This window comes from Catharus ustulatus, chromosome 1 (genome assembly GCF_009819885.2).
Source record: "Catharus ustulatus isolate bCatUst1 chromosome 1, bCatUst1.pri.v2, whole genome shotgun sequence".
Classification (NCBI taxonomy): domain Eukaryota; kingdom Metazoa; phylum Chordata; class Aves; order Passeriformes; family Turdidae; genus Catharus; species Catharus ustulatus.
In genome coordinates, this window is record NC_046221.1 from 9,057,564 (window position 1) to 9,074,052 (window position 16,489).

General features: G+C 35.9%; 1 protein-coding gene across 1 annotated transcript in view; it reads right to left on the reverse strand.

Annotated features, from left to right (window-relative positions):
* The window catches only part of PTPRN2 (protein tyrosine phosphatase receptor type N2), a 625,844-nt gene that overhangs the window by 341,887 nt on the left and 267,468 nt on the right, over window positions 1-16,489 (reverse strand). Inside the window, exon 11 of the mRNA XM_033074413.2 lies at window positions 4,358-4,437. Coding sequence (XP_032930304.1) covers window positions 4,358-4,437 — 80 coding nt within the window. The remainder of the gene's footprint in view (window positions 1-4,357; window positions 4,438-16,489) is intronic.

The following is a 16,489-nucleotide window of genomic DNA, read 5'->3' on the forward strand; positions in this document are numbered from 1 at the left end:
CTAAAGCAGGTCACCAATGTCTTGAGAAAGTTTATTTCTTCAAAACCTTGAGATGAAATTACACTGCACCACTGAACCTGACTTATTAAACAGAAATAGGCCAGAGGAGAGCTACTTGATGAAAGATGTATTCTATCATTTGAATGTCAAAGTGTGTAAAGCTGGCAAAATGTTGGGTGTCCTGCTCTAGAACAAATAAAGGTATTGTTGATGTGAGAAAGCAAGCTATTCACAATTTTAAATTACTCTGTTGTCAGCTTCCCCACATAATTATGTAGCCCTAGAAACTGAAAAAAGAAAAACAAAAAAAAACAACCAAAAGTAATCAAAACATTTACACAGAATTGGAACTGTGAATTACTGGGGAAAAAAAAGTTTTATCACCAAGAATGTCTCTAAAGGATTTCAGAGACCTTATTTTGCCTCAAGACAGGTCATGTGTGCACCAAGAAGAATGAACCTCAAACTCCAAGACAACAGAGGAAACCATTTTCATTATCATAGTTCCATATCTCTGTTTTTAGTGGATATTTTAAGTCATTCACTTCCTCATATAGTTGCTAAATAGTCCCATGCCTTCTCTAACCTGCACATTTTTCAAACTCACAGAGAAGGATGGAAAACTTTAAATATAGTTCCCTATATTTAAACCTTAAATAGTGCAAGGAAAATATGAAGTGTATCCATTTTGGTTACTAAAATATATGGTACATGAAAAACAAGACCAAAGTGCTGCACAGAAACTGTTCCTGTGGCTATCAGTGAGACTTTCACGTACCTAACAACTGCACAAATAAATTCCTTTTTGTAAATCTGAATAATTTACATTCCTATAATTATTATGGCATCTGATTACCTCAATTTCCAAATTATTTTCATTTCTAAGGATGTGACAGACTGTGAAATTCTTCTGTCCGTTTGGTCTATTCATTTTCTGTAAACAAGATCTGCTTTCCGAGATCCTGGAGGGATGTCAAGTTACCTAATAGCAGTACAGCATAGAATTATGCATTTACCTGTGCCTGCCTTGGAACTATGCATTGATTTATTCTCCTTTGGCTTCCCTTGGTAAATTAAGTACTTGGAATGTTTTTCTTCAAGACACCGTTGACTGTAAAAATTTATAATTACAACTAGAGCCTGAAAAAACTTCTTATGTAAGTATACACTGCTGTTGATTTTTTAAGGGAAATTATTTTTGGCTTAGAGATCTGGAAGTAAGAAGTTTGCTTTAAATAAATGAACTGATTAGTGAGTACATTGACAAGCACTGCAACTTCATGAGTTAGAAAAGAAGAATAAGATACTTCTAAGATTTAAAATATTTGAGGGATGAATAGAACTGTGAGTTATTTTTCTTTGTTTTTTTTGTTGTTGTTTTTGGGGTTTTTTTGTTTTGTTTTTTTTTTTGTAAAGGGTAAACAGAAGCTTTAGCTATGACAATACTATGGGCACATTCAAATACCAAGAGGAGCTTATGTAAAATTCCCATAAACCTCTTTTGGCAGCCATCAAAACCTGAAACTTTTAATTCACTAAGCAAATGGATGTCAGAAAATGTTTGGGATAATAATGCAATAAAGAATAGATTAAATTACTGTATAAAATATTAATTTAAATTGGTGAATCTGCAGAAATTCATAGTATCATAGAACATCATGGTTGGAAAAGACCTCCAAGATCATCAAGCCCAACCTTAACCAAATACCACCTTGCCCACTGAAGCATATCCCAAAGAGCCATGTCTGTTTGGTTTTGAACACTTCTAGACATGGTGACTCTATCACTTCCCTGGGCAGCCTGTTCCAGTGCTTAACCACCTTTCAGTGACATTTTTCCTAATATCCTGCCTGAACCTCCTTTGGATCAGCTTGAGGCTCCTCTTCCCCTTGTCCTGCCATTTGCCTTGGAGGAGAGACTGACCCTCACCTGGCCACAGCCTCCTTTCAGGTGGTTGGAGGGAGTGATGAGCTCACCCCTGAGGCTCCTCTTCTCCAGGCTAAACACCCCCAGCTCCCTCAGCCACTGCTCACAGGATTTATGTTCCAGACCCTTCACCACTTGGTTGCCTTTTCTCTGGGGTGGCGTTATTTCATCCCCAGAACCTCCCTACTTTCTCAGCAGCATTTAAGTTGAGAAAGTTGAAAACAACTACTTTGATTCTAGTGGTAAGAAAAAACAGAATGTTATATCTTGACTTTTGCTGAAATAAATGTCACAACATTTTTATTTTTCAGAGTGGCTTGTTAGGAACAGGTCAAGACACATCAGGAACCTCCTGGGTTTGACAGGGTTTCCACAGTCTTGCTAAATTTCAGTGGATGCCAATTCCATTAATTTCCTTACATGCAAATTTTTCAAAACATGTAAGCCTAATTATCCACAACTGGAAAAACTTTAAACTGCATTCAGATTTATTTTAAACCTGCCTTCTGCCAGTTTCATCTGTTCTTGCATTGCAAAAGCAATTATACAGTCCTGTCCACATGCACGCTAGAGCTGACAGACCTTTGTCATAACACACTCTTTTATTTTATTTTTTTTTTCCCAAAAGCAAGTTTCCTTCCTTACTTCACCATTTGTTGTATGGAAGATGCTCCCTACTTACAATCATGTCTTCTCTCTTTCCCTGAATCTTTCCATTTCAACCAGAATTTCAAATCTCTCTGAGGTACGAGAAGCTATACTACATGTGGTATTTAAACTCAGGCAAAGGACATATTTATAAAATAACAAATTATATCATTCTGTTATCTATTCCTTTCCAAATAATTCTTAAAAACATTTTTCTTCTTCAACTGATAATGGAGACTGAACTGTCATTTTCATCAAATTACCTATTACTACACTAAATAAATTACTATGTAAACCTTGTATGCAAAGCTATTTTTTCTCGATATGAAATTTTTTACAGTAATTTCCAATGAAATTCATCTGCCATTTGAGTCCATTCACTCAGCTTTATACTTTTATAAGATCAACTTTCACCTTTAATACTGTGAATAATTCAGTATTAGCAGGATTTTTCACCATCCTGCTCACTCTTTTCTAATTCACTTATAACTATGTTGAATGTTAGTCCCAGCAGAGGTCCTTACACTTTTTTTTTTTCACTATCTTAGCCTTTTAGAAAACTAATACTTTATTCCTAATCTCTATTTCTTGCCTCCCAACCAATTAGTGATTCACCATTTTTCTGTTCCATATTCCACATTCTAAGAAACTATTAAGTTTCCTTAGAAACTTCTGGGAAGACCTTGTCAAACGCCTCTGGCAATCCAGGCAGCTTCTACCAACAGCAACATATTTGTTGATCCTTTCAGAGGGATTCAACAAGTTTACAACACAGGGGAGGTCATTGTTATAAAAAAGCCATATGAATTTTTCCCAGGAAAAAAAATCATACCCTTTCAAGAGTCACATAATTCAGTGTTTATTGTAAATTCTGAGTTCTAACAGTGCACATCCAGGGATTTTTGACATGATAAACCCTTGCTACTCTTTAATCACCAATTAACAAGACCCTTCTCCAATGCAAAGGGTCCTGCAAAGGAAAATTCTGGCATAAGAACTACCCCAGTTCTTTCTACAACTAAATTCATCCATGGTGAAGCAAAAGGAGAAGTTAATGAACAGTTTGGGGGCCACAGTGTTTATTTACATGAACTTTCCTTGTTTCTGTTTTCAAGCAATATTGCAAATTGTTTAATTCTGATTTTTAAAGCCCATCAATTGAGTAATTTGAAAGCAAATCAGTTATTAATTAAAGATACCTTGCAGAATTATTTCTTGTAGTCAGCAACTCTATAACACAGGTAATAGCCAAGCTGAAAAGGAGCCAATAGGAGTCCTTAGAACAATGGTACTTATTCAGAAGCAGCTTAATTCTAGAAATACAACCCTTACTTCCAGGTTAACTTGTCTTTGAAATAGTTTAAACAGAACACCAACAAAGGCATATTTCTACCTTTTTTTGTTCCAGAAATTAAGGCTAAGGTGTAATAACATTTTTGTTCCCTGAAAAAAAGCTATCAGAAAAGTGAAAGTATTACATCCTCTTTGACAAATGACTAATGTGTTTTTGCAAGATTTGACAACACTGGAGTTTTCCACCAAGCTGAAACTTGACTACAAGCCTCCATTTAATTTTCTTGACAAAAAAAGAAGTCTCAAACAGTTTTAATGGTCTCAGAGATGTTAAACTTAAATTTTCATGCACCACTCACCTCTCAACCATCTCTCCCTTTAAATGCCAGTCTTCTGGGAGAACAGGATGTGTCTGTGGTGTCTGCAGTGGTACTGACACTAAACAGACATGGGGGTGGTCACAGTTTGAGCAAGGAGGACAAGGACTTACCTGCTTCTTTGGCAACATCTGCAGTTGAAATATTTTGGAGGTTTGAGTGCACTCGGAAGGTCACAGCTGGTCCCAGCACGCTGAAAGAGATTATTAAAAAAGTGTAAGATTCATAATCAAGAGACATGGCATAATACTCCTTATCAAAATAGGTTTTTAAAGAGAACCTATTAAGACACCATTTAGCCCTCTTCCTTTTGCTTCATTAGCTACATTTGCATACATTTTTATACCTCTTGTGGCTTCCTGTGTGTATTTTTTGCCTGTCTGAAAGAATTTCAATGACATTAACTAAACTTTAGAACACTCCTGTAAATACTATTCTTATTATGAAGATGGCAAAATGAAGGCACTAAAATTGCTATTCACTCAAGTACAGCATAGATCATCACTGGAATTCAGTATCCAAAGAAGATTACATGTATTTTCATATTTTATGTTTCCAATATCAACACAACTTCAGTTCTTGTTGTCACAACTGCAAGTCAGAGGCACAATACAGAAAATCAGAATATTTATCTTAATCATATTCTGCAAGAATATGTGTGGAGAGAGATTCTGGACATATCTGATCCAATAGCTGTTTTTGACCAAAAAATACCACAAAGTATTTCTCATTTAACAACAGAAGTGATCACCTCTTGGAACAATTTTTGAGAGGAAATTATTTGACTCTGTGGAGACATTTCTGCATGCAGCCTGATGGTCCTTTATGGCATTAAAATCTATAAAATATTTACAGAGGAAGGTAGTGATTAGATGTAGAGTGGCAATGTACTCAGGATTTCACCAAAAAGTATCATTGTGCAATTTTAAGGAAAAATAAATTTGTATTAGTAATGTTGCATTTATTCTCTGTCTATCCCAATAAACATCCTACATGCACATCTGATGAAAGGAAAGAAGAAATTTCAGGTGTGATGTCCTTACAGCTATACTTAAATACTTACCTACAAAACAAGTAAGAAAATCACACATAATAATATATTGAATGTATTTTTGAAGAAAAATTTCTGGGGAACAAGAGACTATATAAATTATAATGCAAGAATTTACAAAGGAGAAGAGAAAACCAAACACCAGCACTATTTTTAAAATGTTTACTTACATAAATATATTATGCAAGTTCCAAATGTTTTTTGAACTCATCTGTGTAAAGAATTACATTTATACTATGAAGAGCAACGCTGCTTAAATGGTGAAGTGCATGGGCTGGAACTGTACATGTAACAGCTTTTGACTTCCTGTGGCCATGGCTTAGGAGAGAATGAAATCTGAAAAATTGCTGCGTAAAAGAAATAACTTGAAAAATATTGTGTTGCAGGGCTTGAAATGAAGTATTAAGTTATTCTCTTAGTAACATGTTAATCTCTTACAATCATAGAATGGAGAGCACTTAATGAAGTGTGCTTAATTGCATCACATATATCCTAGACAGAAATACCTTTAAACTTCTTCCATTTCAGGCAGAAAAAACCTTTTTTTAACTACAAGACTTCCCTTTGAGGTCACAAAGGGAATCAGAGTAAGAATAAGAATAAGAAATATCCTTTCATCTTTTACTAGGAAAGCATGCACTGCTCACATTTTATTCTGGAGTTAACAGGGACTGCCATTAATCAATCATTTTTCTTGAAGTACTCCTACAGGGAGGGGAGAAAAAACCCCAGATTTTATTGCTAAAGGATACCTAAAAGCCTGGTCACTAATGGTCAAGAAACACTTTTAATAATGTCAGGCAATTATAAAACCTTTTTCAACATAATATTAAAATATTCAACAATTGCAGAGTAATTTTTATTTTGAGATAACTGCTTTACAAAAATTCAGACCATTCTGTCACTCACCCTGGTATAATCAACCAGAAAATGCACCTGTTTCAGGATACTATAAATAATCTTGCACTGTCCTTCTTTCTGTGTTGCCAACCTAAGAGAAATTCTGATTCCCCCCCCAGCTTACAGTGCTTACTGCTTACTGCCATTAGCAGTCTGCTTTAAATAAAAGCAACATACATGCAGCTCTTGCATGACCAGGATAGGAGGGAAATAAAAACCAATTTCAGATATTCCCCCCAAGTCTTCACTGCATAGTCCATTATAACTGAGAATCTAGAACCAACACGAAGTATCTATCACAATGTAGTTATACTTCAGCTCTATCAGCAAAGACAAAAAGGTTCCTGTTCTCCTTCCCTTACCTGAATGTTTTATGTCTCAGCCACTCCCCACTTCCCCCCACTTGTCCTGTCCTGCCCCACTCCCTGCAGCCCTGCCCTTCCTGTGTCAGTAAAATCATAAAGATTAAAACTGGATCATTTCTGTGAACAGCCCAGGCAGTGAGAGACAGGGATTTCCAAGGAGAGAAGCCTGTCAACAACCACCCCACTGGCTCCACCTGGATACTCCAGGAACATGGGAAGATCCAAGTCTGTCATTTCTCCTCACTGCTCAGGGAAAACAAGAACAAAAAACAGGGCGAGGAAAAAATTCCTCATGCAAGTGGGATGATACTGAGTGAAGACCATCCTTTTGCAGGAAAGAATAAATCTCAGAATCATTTAAAACACCCACTCATATATTGCTCTGTGGGACATTGTTTTCTTCTACTGTATCAATTGAATTCTTGTATGTAAGAAATCACCTGAGCACCACATCAGCATGGCTTCACTAGGAATATTTGGAAAATACAGAAAATAAATTGGCTTTTTTCACAACTTTTTGCACAGTGGCATTCTGTTTATTTAAAAGCAAACAAAAGACCTTGAGATTACTTGGTCAAAATTGCATTTCTGCTTGATGTTTTGGGAACTGACTGCTTCAGGAGCTCATAAAATGAGATTTTTCTCATGGGGGGCTTCTGGCAAAAGCACTCAATAAATAAACATTTCAATAACAAAAGATGCCCTTTAGGGAATTCCTCACTGTTCATTATGTGTTGGATGAGAACATTTAAACAAAACCAGTAATTATTTGACTACAAAATATTTTTAAAAGACTTTTTAACAGGAGGTCAACCAGCCTGAGAAAAGGTTCCACGATGTATAAAATGCACCCTAATAGGAACTTTAAGTTGGGTAGATGAGACTGCTTTCAGCTTTATAAGCTGATGAATGCAAGCAAAGCATTCCCACAGATGGAGGTGCTGGGGAAGCAGAGGATCACTCCAGGCTGGTTCCTTACCCCAGCCTGCACTCACCCAGCTGGGCAGGAGAAAACACGGGAACCACAATGGCCAGGCTGGAGCCTCACCCACATCTGCTGCAGCTGGGGTTAAAAATGTCAGACAGCATTTTTTGGTCTATCCCTTTCCTGAGGCTGCATGCTACTACAATTACCCCCAGGTAAATTTGTAGTCATTTCTTTCTGACACAAATAAACTTATACTCACTTAAGTGAAGACTGTGAATTTTAGAAGGTATCTGGACTATGCAATGTAATTGCACTTATCACTTTTTTCTTATACTGTTTTACAATTATTATTTTTATAAAGGTAAGCAGTTCAGGCTTCAAGGCTAATAAATAGTGACTTCTCCCCACACAAAATGCGTTGCAATGACCTGCTAAATTTATTATTTGAACTTTACCAACTAATTACCCCCCCCTTGGCTGTCACAACTTTTGCCTTCTTTAACTTACAATAATGTTGCCTTCAGTCATAATAAGGGTTTTTTTTAACAAAGCCATTCAAAGCATATTGCAAATTGTCACCCTTATGTGCTGTTGTCTTTTATTCTGTTTACTAGAGATGAAATAATTACAGTGTTTATACCAAAATGACTTGAAGGTTGATTGCTGATTTAATAATATCCCCTCCCCTTGGGTTTATATTTCCCATCTGAAGGTGGGAGGGTGCACAACACACACAGAAACAAAGAATATTCTTTGTGTAAAATAGAAGTATTTCCTTTCATTAATTGTTTTGCGACTAACAGCATTCTTATATTTTCCCTGTCAACAAATGAATGATCTGAATAAACAGAGCTGGAGCGTGATCAATATGGCAAGGTCCATATCACTTTCAAGCCGTAGGTTATAATTATATTTATGAATGACAGGATTTAAATCTCCATAAATTATGCACCAAGCTTTTCATGCCTGTTCCTCTCCCTCGTGTGCGTGTGCTTCAGCATTACAGTACCACACCGCGTGTTCTCTGAGAGATGCAGTCACAGTCTATCATACCCCCTAGTGGAAAAGGATTTGAGAAACAAGTGCCAACATGGGTCTGTGTACTCCTGAAGATGAGACATAGAGCTGATGCCAGATGGAAATGATTTGAGGTGGCATCTCATTTTTAAGACACAGGCAGAGAGCAATTTCTCAAGACTGGAGGAAGATGAGGAGATTAGGATTGGCTATTTCCAACATGAAACATTCTCTTAATGATCCTATTTTATAAAATAGGGCTTGTCTTAATAAAGCTTAGATTTGAAATTAAAGTCACTACTTGTCTATATGTTCATTTCAAAATCCTTTAATCTCTGGAGGTTAAGAAAAGCAATTAGTTACGCTCCAGAGGACTGTGCAAAGCAAATTTTATAGCAGTGAAGGTAATTGTCTCAGGAAACGTTTGGTGGGCTTGAACTAATGACTTGCAATGTGTACACATTTCTATGCCTTCTGTGTTTAGGAATTTGAAGCTTATGTCCATTGTTTATATTGCACTGAAGCCTCCTTTTCACCTTCTCAATTTTGGAAAAATTAAGATGCTCATGTTGCTGTAAATGTTTTATATATTATATTTAGAGGTATATAAACATACGTCAAATCAAATCAATGGGGAAAAGCACATAATTAGAAGAGGAATTTTTGTGCTACAGTGTGTTTCTACAGCATGATTTACAGAGAAAAGCAAAGGCAGAAAATTGCAGCTGGACATTGACACATAATACATGATTGGATTAAGAAATGTACACTGGCTATTTTGTTCTCCTTCTGATACTGAGAGTAGCTGGAAATCATTTGGCTCCTTGATTTAAGTTTGACCAACATTTTTGATCAGAACTGTTGGCCAGAATTTATTTTGGGAAGCATTGCATCATACTGTACATTACACAAGCTGGTACCTCACTGAGCTTCAAAGATTCAGGAAAGTTTGCAAAGGATGTGTTGTGCTGACCTGCTACAAAATAGCATCCCTGAACTGTTGAGTGAAGAATTATTGATCATCACTCAGACTTAATACTAAAAAGACACACATCTCTCACTCTTTAATATCTTTACAGTTCAAAGATTTGCTTCACTTTGCACCTGGGCTGCAGAAATATCAATGTGGAGCTGTATGTATTCTCACATTCCTATTGACAGGTATGTATGCACAGCCAGTGATCAATTTAAAAAATCTTTTTCTGTTTTAGCAAAATGAGTTTTTCGAGCCCTTCTCAGGAAACTCTCAACATGCTCCCTAAAGTGCAGAATGATGCAGAACACCCTGCAATACAGCAAGTAATATATTCTCCATTATTGTTTATATCCTTCACATACACTAAGCATGAACAGTTTTCCCCATTCTCTGAAGTGTTCCTGCACTAAACACAGCATAGAGAGAGAAAGTTAAAGACTTTTTCTACTGGCATTACACCTGGTGTCTGACAGTGACCAGGTACTAAAGATGGAAAAGCAAAATCCCTGCTAAGGGAAAGACACTAATTGCAGTGCTCACCAGCTAGTGGCTGATCTCCCATCACCACTTGAATTTCATTTGAGGGGTTTTCACCAGGCAGCTGGGAGGCATAACAGGTAGACCACAAAGATTAGAAAGATTGACAGTTTCAGAGCAATCACATCTTGCAAATGTAGCTACATGGAAACAAAACTTAGGTCTGGATTTGATGGTTGCAGCCCAGATTTACTTCTGCAAGTTACATTCCTCATAAATCAGGTAAAGCCTTGGACACCTTGTCGTGCCCTGTTCTCTCCCCCTGACATGATAAGTGCTGAGGAGTGACTGCACAGAGCAGCATTTCAGGGGCAGAGAAGAGGCCACGACAAGGTGTTCAAATAATGAAATGCCTGACACACTACTGTCATTAGAATAATTTCCAGACTGAAGTCACAGAAAAGGGATGACTGGTCCAGAAAGGGATGCTTTCCAATAACAGCAGTCCATGTCAGGTGGGTCTCTGATACTGATACTAAAAGATGGAGCTTTAATTATTTTACATTAATCATTAATTTTGTATTAATCATTTAATCTATATGCATCAAAATTGTGCTAAGTACACTGATCCTAATTTACATTGCAAAAGATGATGAAAGAGTATTTTAAAGATTTTACAACTTGCTTCATCTGAGGTGAAGATTATTTTGCTAAGCCTACAATTTAAATGATTTTAAAAAGAGACAACGCTTAATTTAGAGATTGATGCTACACTCAGTTTGCCCTATTTTTATTCTCCACAAAACGCAACTTTTGATGATTACTCAATATCTATGAATAATTTGCAGAGTTTTAAAATAATTTTTCTATTAATCTGTCACAAGCCATGAAACTTGACATTTTCACCACACTGAGTACATGAAAGTTGCCAGCTTTGCCTGCCATGCAAATAAGGTTCTTAATTACAGCGTTTAAAAGAACAAACCATACAAATGCTATAATTTCTTACGGTAAAAAAAAAAAGTGTTTGGACCCAGCGAGGGTGGGAAAATGGTCTCAAAAAGCTTCTTAAATGTACAGTGATTTTTCTTCCACTCCCCAAGGATTAAGCTAAAGAAAAAATTTATGTCATGAAAAAGAAGAAGGGGGAAAAAAGCATTCTATTTATATTTCCATTTTCCTTCTTTATACCTTTATATCCACAAACAGCAGACATTTTTAATTTTCACCCAGTAAGCTTTCAATGCATTTTCCTAGCTTCAGTCCTCCTCACCCTCTGCACACCTGTGCTGTTAATGGCACTGGCTGAAAGCACGGAGAAAATTTGTCTGCTGGAGTGACAGTCACCTTTTGCTCCTCTTGCACAAGTGACTTTTAATCCTTTATGAGGAGCACGACTCACCTGTTAGGGTTGTTGCAGAGGTACAAGTTCAGAATGCTCAGAGCTTTGATGAGTTCCATGTAGGACACAACTCCCTTGCATCAGTATTAGGCAGCACAACCAAAGACAAAGAACCCCAAACTTTGTACAGTTTAATTTCAAAAGGCTGCCGAATTCTGAGTGCTGCAAGCAGAGCTCTCCTGCTTGTCCTCATAAAGACCTGTTGGCTTCTCCTTTAGCTCTGAGAACACCAATGAGATTTGTTCTGGAGGCACCCCTGCCAGCTGTGAGTGAGAGATATTTCCTTGGCAAGGGAGGCACTGCAAGTGGAATTTATTGGGCTTTTTCAGTTGCACCTACAGATGTATATTTGCTCTGTCTTTATGGCTCTTAAGGAATACAAAACCTTCCACAGGTAGGTTATAATTCAACTTATTGACATGTTTATGCAGTAATTACTGGTTAGGCTGTAACAAAAATGCAAAATAATTCTTTATTTTTTTCAGCTGGGTCAGCACATCTGTAATACTCATGAAATCCAACCTTCCAGGTCACAAAATGAGAGAAAAAAATGTGTGTTTGTACTTCTAGGAGAATCAGGTAGCCAAGGGCAGGAGGATCAAGACTGACATAGACATATTTTTTATATTTTTTCTAAGAAGTTATTCTTTTAAACAAATCCCTACATGAATACCATTTTTCATTTCTAATATTAGTAATTCTATTTGTGGATGAAGCTTTACTTCAAGAGTGAGAATCACAGTTCTCTGTTTCTGTTCTCATATCTGTCATCAAGTTCCTGCACCATTTTAGGGAAAATGAAGCAAACTGCCTTGGGTTTCAATCTACTCATCTGTAGAATGGAAATTATTGCCTGTTAATAATATGTGAAGTGTTATACAAATTAAATGCAATGGCACAAACTAAATGACTTACTTGAAAGAAAGGAGTATATCCTACCTACTCTATAATGTTATGAACCTTGATTTTATTAAAAAAGGAATATGATGGCATTCTCAGCCACACAGAGAGGTGAGTAGTAGAGAAATATGAAGTTAAAAAAAGATAGACTTCAGAAGTTTATATATCTGTAAAAACCTTCTCTTGAGCAGAGACCTAGGAGTTCATGGAGATATATCAGTAATAGTGGATTCATTCTGCTTTTGATTACGAAGGTGCAAATCCCCTGTTTTAATGAGATGAAATGTTGTAATGGAAAGCCAAGCACCATACATATTATTTATAAGAATCTCCTTAGATTTTTATGGTCTCTCTTTCGTAACCCGGAATTCATAAAATGCTGCAGGTCAAAATACTTCCTGTAATTTTAATGATTTTTATATTTTTCTAGCAGGAAAGTTACAGTGGAGAAGGCAAAATTATCTTGGTTATATGCACATTCATTTAAGAAAAGAACACAAAATATATTGTACCTCAGGGGGAGAAGCCACAAGACTAATGTAATGCTAAGGTTGTAGAAACACTCATTTCAAAGCAAGGGAATGCATAGTTTAAATTTTCACCTCTTTTTTTTTCCCTTATCATTGTTTCTCTAAAAAGTGATGAATCTTTATATTATAAATTAGTTGTCAAATAAGACGGTATGTACCAGAAAACACAATGTAATTTCTTATAAATGCCTGCATGCAATGAGTTACAGCAATACATTTTTCACATAATTTGTTTCCCAGACTCATTAAATCTGTGGGAGAAGTCAAGCTTGTATAAAAGGGGTTCCATTATTTCTGAGTTATGCTTTTATAAGACTTTAAACAAGATTATGTCAAATAACTATAGTTATTTGTTTGCAATTTAACATCAGAGTAGATGACAAATAGTGCTCAACTTTCTTGAAAAGTCTATCTTTTTATTGAGACTAAGTGTGGTACAGTTCAAACTGAAATACAAATCTTGCTTAATTTCTGGGCAATAAATGGAATAGAAATAAAAAAAAAAAATTCTATTTCTAGTTAATATTACAGCATCTTAAGGAGAGTAGGATGAGTTATAGAACATTCCTCTCAGTAAATCTAAATGACATAGACAGCAGAATCCAGAATCTGCCAATCTTGAAAAAAACCTTTGCAAGAATATTAATCCACAGACGTTCAACATACAACACAAGAAAAGATGAATCACACCAAATCAAAGAGAATGGAATCATGAAGAATCTGCACAGTGGAGGGAACTTTTCAAATGCAAACCTAACAAGACCCTGTGCTACCTGTCCTGCCACTGCTCAGTGGTTAAATAATCCTCCCTCACACTATCCTGCCTCTCAATAATCTCCTGAGTTGTTCACATTTAAAGCATACATACACCACGTCATAACCCATCAGCACAATGGAGTGAAAATACCAAGTATTGTTCCAGTGTTTAGGTTCTGGATGACTGAATATGATTAACTGGTTGATTGAATTTTCCAGGTGTTACAAAAGTAACATGACAAACATTGAGCAGAACCTATAGTGCCTGATTAGGACATTACAGCCAATGTATGTTTATAATAGGTGAGGCTGGGAGCTCCACTCACCACTCTGCCTGCCCAACACTTCCAATTTGAAAGTGTTTTAAGCTTCTCCAAACTTTTACCACTTGGTTTGATTTTCAGATGCTTTCCTCAGTTCACTTTCTTTTCACTGGGATGGTTGGCTGACTTTTCAAATTGTATTTATTCCAGCCCAACCATTCCAGCTCTTTCTAAGAGCAGGATAATTATAGCAGTGTTTGGTTGTTCTTTGAAAAGGAAGTGCAAAATGTTTCTAACCCCAGTACTTGAAAACAAGAGATTTGAAGTATGAAAAGAATGTGCTTGTAACTGTCCTCATGATAAGCCTTCTAAATTCAAGCTTTTGTTAAAATCACTGTTTACACAAAACTATTTAAAAAACATGATTAACATTCTGGACGTGCTATTGTATAACAGGAAAAATCAATCTTACTTCAAATACAGAAGTGCAGCCTTTCTTTTAAAAGTGTTTTTTCAGTAGGATCCTTGAAATCCAAAGATGAATGGTGGTCAAGTAGTAGAGAAGACTAATATTTTCAGAGGCCTTAATTTCAATTTTATCAGACTTCAGGAAGTATGTTGCAAATGAAGTATGGAATAACAATGATTTAAAGGTCCTACTGTTACTTTAAATTCTGCTGGAATCATCTACTTCAGACCTAGTTCATTTGAGGAAAAATAATTTCAGGAATTTGTCTGTTAGTTTGTTTATTATTTATTTATCTGTGTATTTATGTTAAAGGCCAAATACCATTGTCTGAACAGAGAACTGACTTCTGGGACTGCTGAATGCTCAGGTCATTGAATGCTCAGCAGATTGAAGCCAATGCCATGCCCATCTCAGCCAGGGTAAGTTCATTTCAGAAGAGGCTGAGTAAGCTGAGCAGTGACACATCACACTGCACACCTCGTAGTGGTAAATGCTTTGACACTAATCTTTTCATGCATAACTCCAGCTCTGGATGGTCCTAATAAAACCTCATATCTCACATGACTTAGATATATCAATTCATGTTTGCTGAGCATTTTGATAGTGTAGTGAAGAGCACTATAAGAAAAAGAAATCCAAACCAAAACAGAAGGAAATGGGGTTTCTGACCTCAAAGCAGAATTTGAATAAGGTGCAATAAATAAAACCTGAAGTCACACATTGAACAATGAAAATAAAATGAAACATTGAAGAGCTACTCGTTAACTGAGAATTTCTTTTCTGCTCATGAAATAAAACAGTTGGCTGTAGAAAAATATATAGATGTGATTCAATATTTCAGAAGTCTATCATAATTAGTTTTATTCAAAAGACTGGTCATCTGAACAAAACAAAACAAAAAATGGCTTGAGTTCTGTCCAAAGTCAATTTTTTCTTTATTCTCATCACCTAAATAAAAGCATTTTCCTTATAAGTCAAGCTTCGTTAAATTTTGAAACTAGTTATTACTTTGAATTTATAGTATTTTCTTATCCAAATGTCAAATCACATTGCTGTGTCTGCTACAAAATTTGAAAGGTATTTTTCAGCTGAACTCTTCATATGGTTTCCTTGTATACCTTCAGTTAAACTGAATTTTTTATATAATAAACTATTTAAGTAAAAACTGAATTCACCTGTAGTCCCAGTGTGGGGGGGGAGCTCTGTGGTGGGAAAGCTGAACAACCAGCCTGAATCCTGTGTGTTGGAAATTTAGACTGAAAGATGAGGGATTTGGTCTTTTAACTTAGCTTTGGATGCAAAATATAGATGCATCAATTCATGATAGGAGAATACTGGTTAAATGAAATGGCTTTTCAATCCAGGATGTTATATTAGATAATAAGAATCAGCCTTTTCAACTTAAAAAAATCTATTTATATTAGCATTTCAAATTTAGCCTAAGTGTCCTGTTCACTCTCAACATTATATATAGAGATTATACAGTGAATTGTTACACTTCAAAACAACAGCAGCAGATTGAGATTAATGTAATTTTATGGAATGAATATAGAGTGCTCTGCTAGAAGTTTTCTGCTGAAAAATTATATAAGAAAATGGAAATGCTGGTCAAATCAGCACATCACCTGAAAGTTCAGAACTTTGAGTACTGAGTTTTGGTGTATTAGAAGGCAAAAATGAAGAAACTGCCATTAAGATAAATGAGTGAAGGAAGCTAAAGCAGAACAAAATGGGGAAAAAAGAGACACCTAGAGCAAAAGATCTTCAATGGCAATTGGGAAAATCATATCAGTCTAGAGAGAATGTAATATTCTGCTGAAAATCTCACTCTTAGCTGGAGGCTGAGAATGGGGATATAAAGCCTGAAATACTGTGAAATCAGAATAATCTGTTTTCTTTCCATTCAAAGGTATTCACCCAAGGTCAGAGCTGAAACTTCCCCTTTACAATGTTGGCAGTAAATATCCCACATATGAGAACATTAAAAACAAATTCAAAATTTATTTGTATTCTCATCAGAAACCAGTTAAGTCATTTGACTTTGACTAATAATTCTGTGTCCTTTCCACTACTTTCAAAGCTGAGCTTAGAGATTTTGGTATTTTTATTATATTTGGATGTCTCTTGATAGTGTCTTGTGTTATGAATAACTCAAATTACATGAAGAAGGACAGTGTTGCAGATTGCAAAGTCATATGTTTTTAAAGAAAA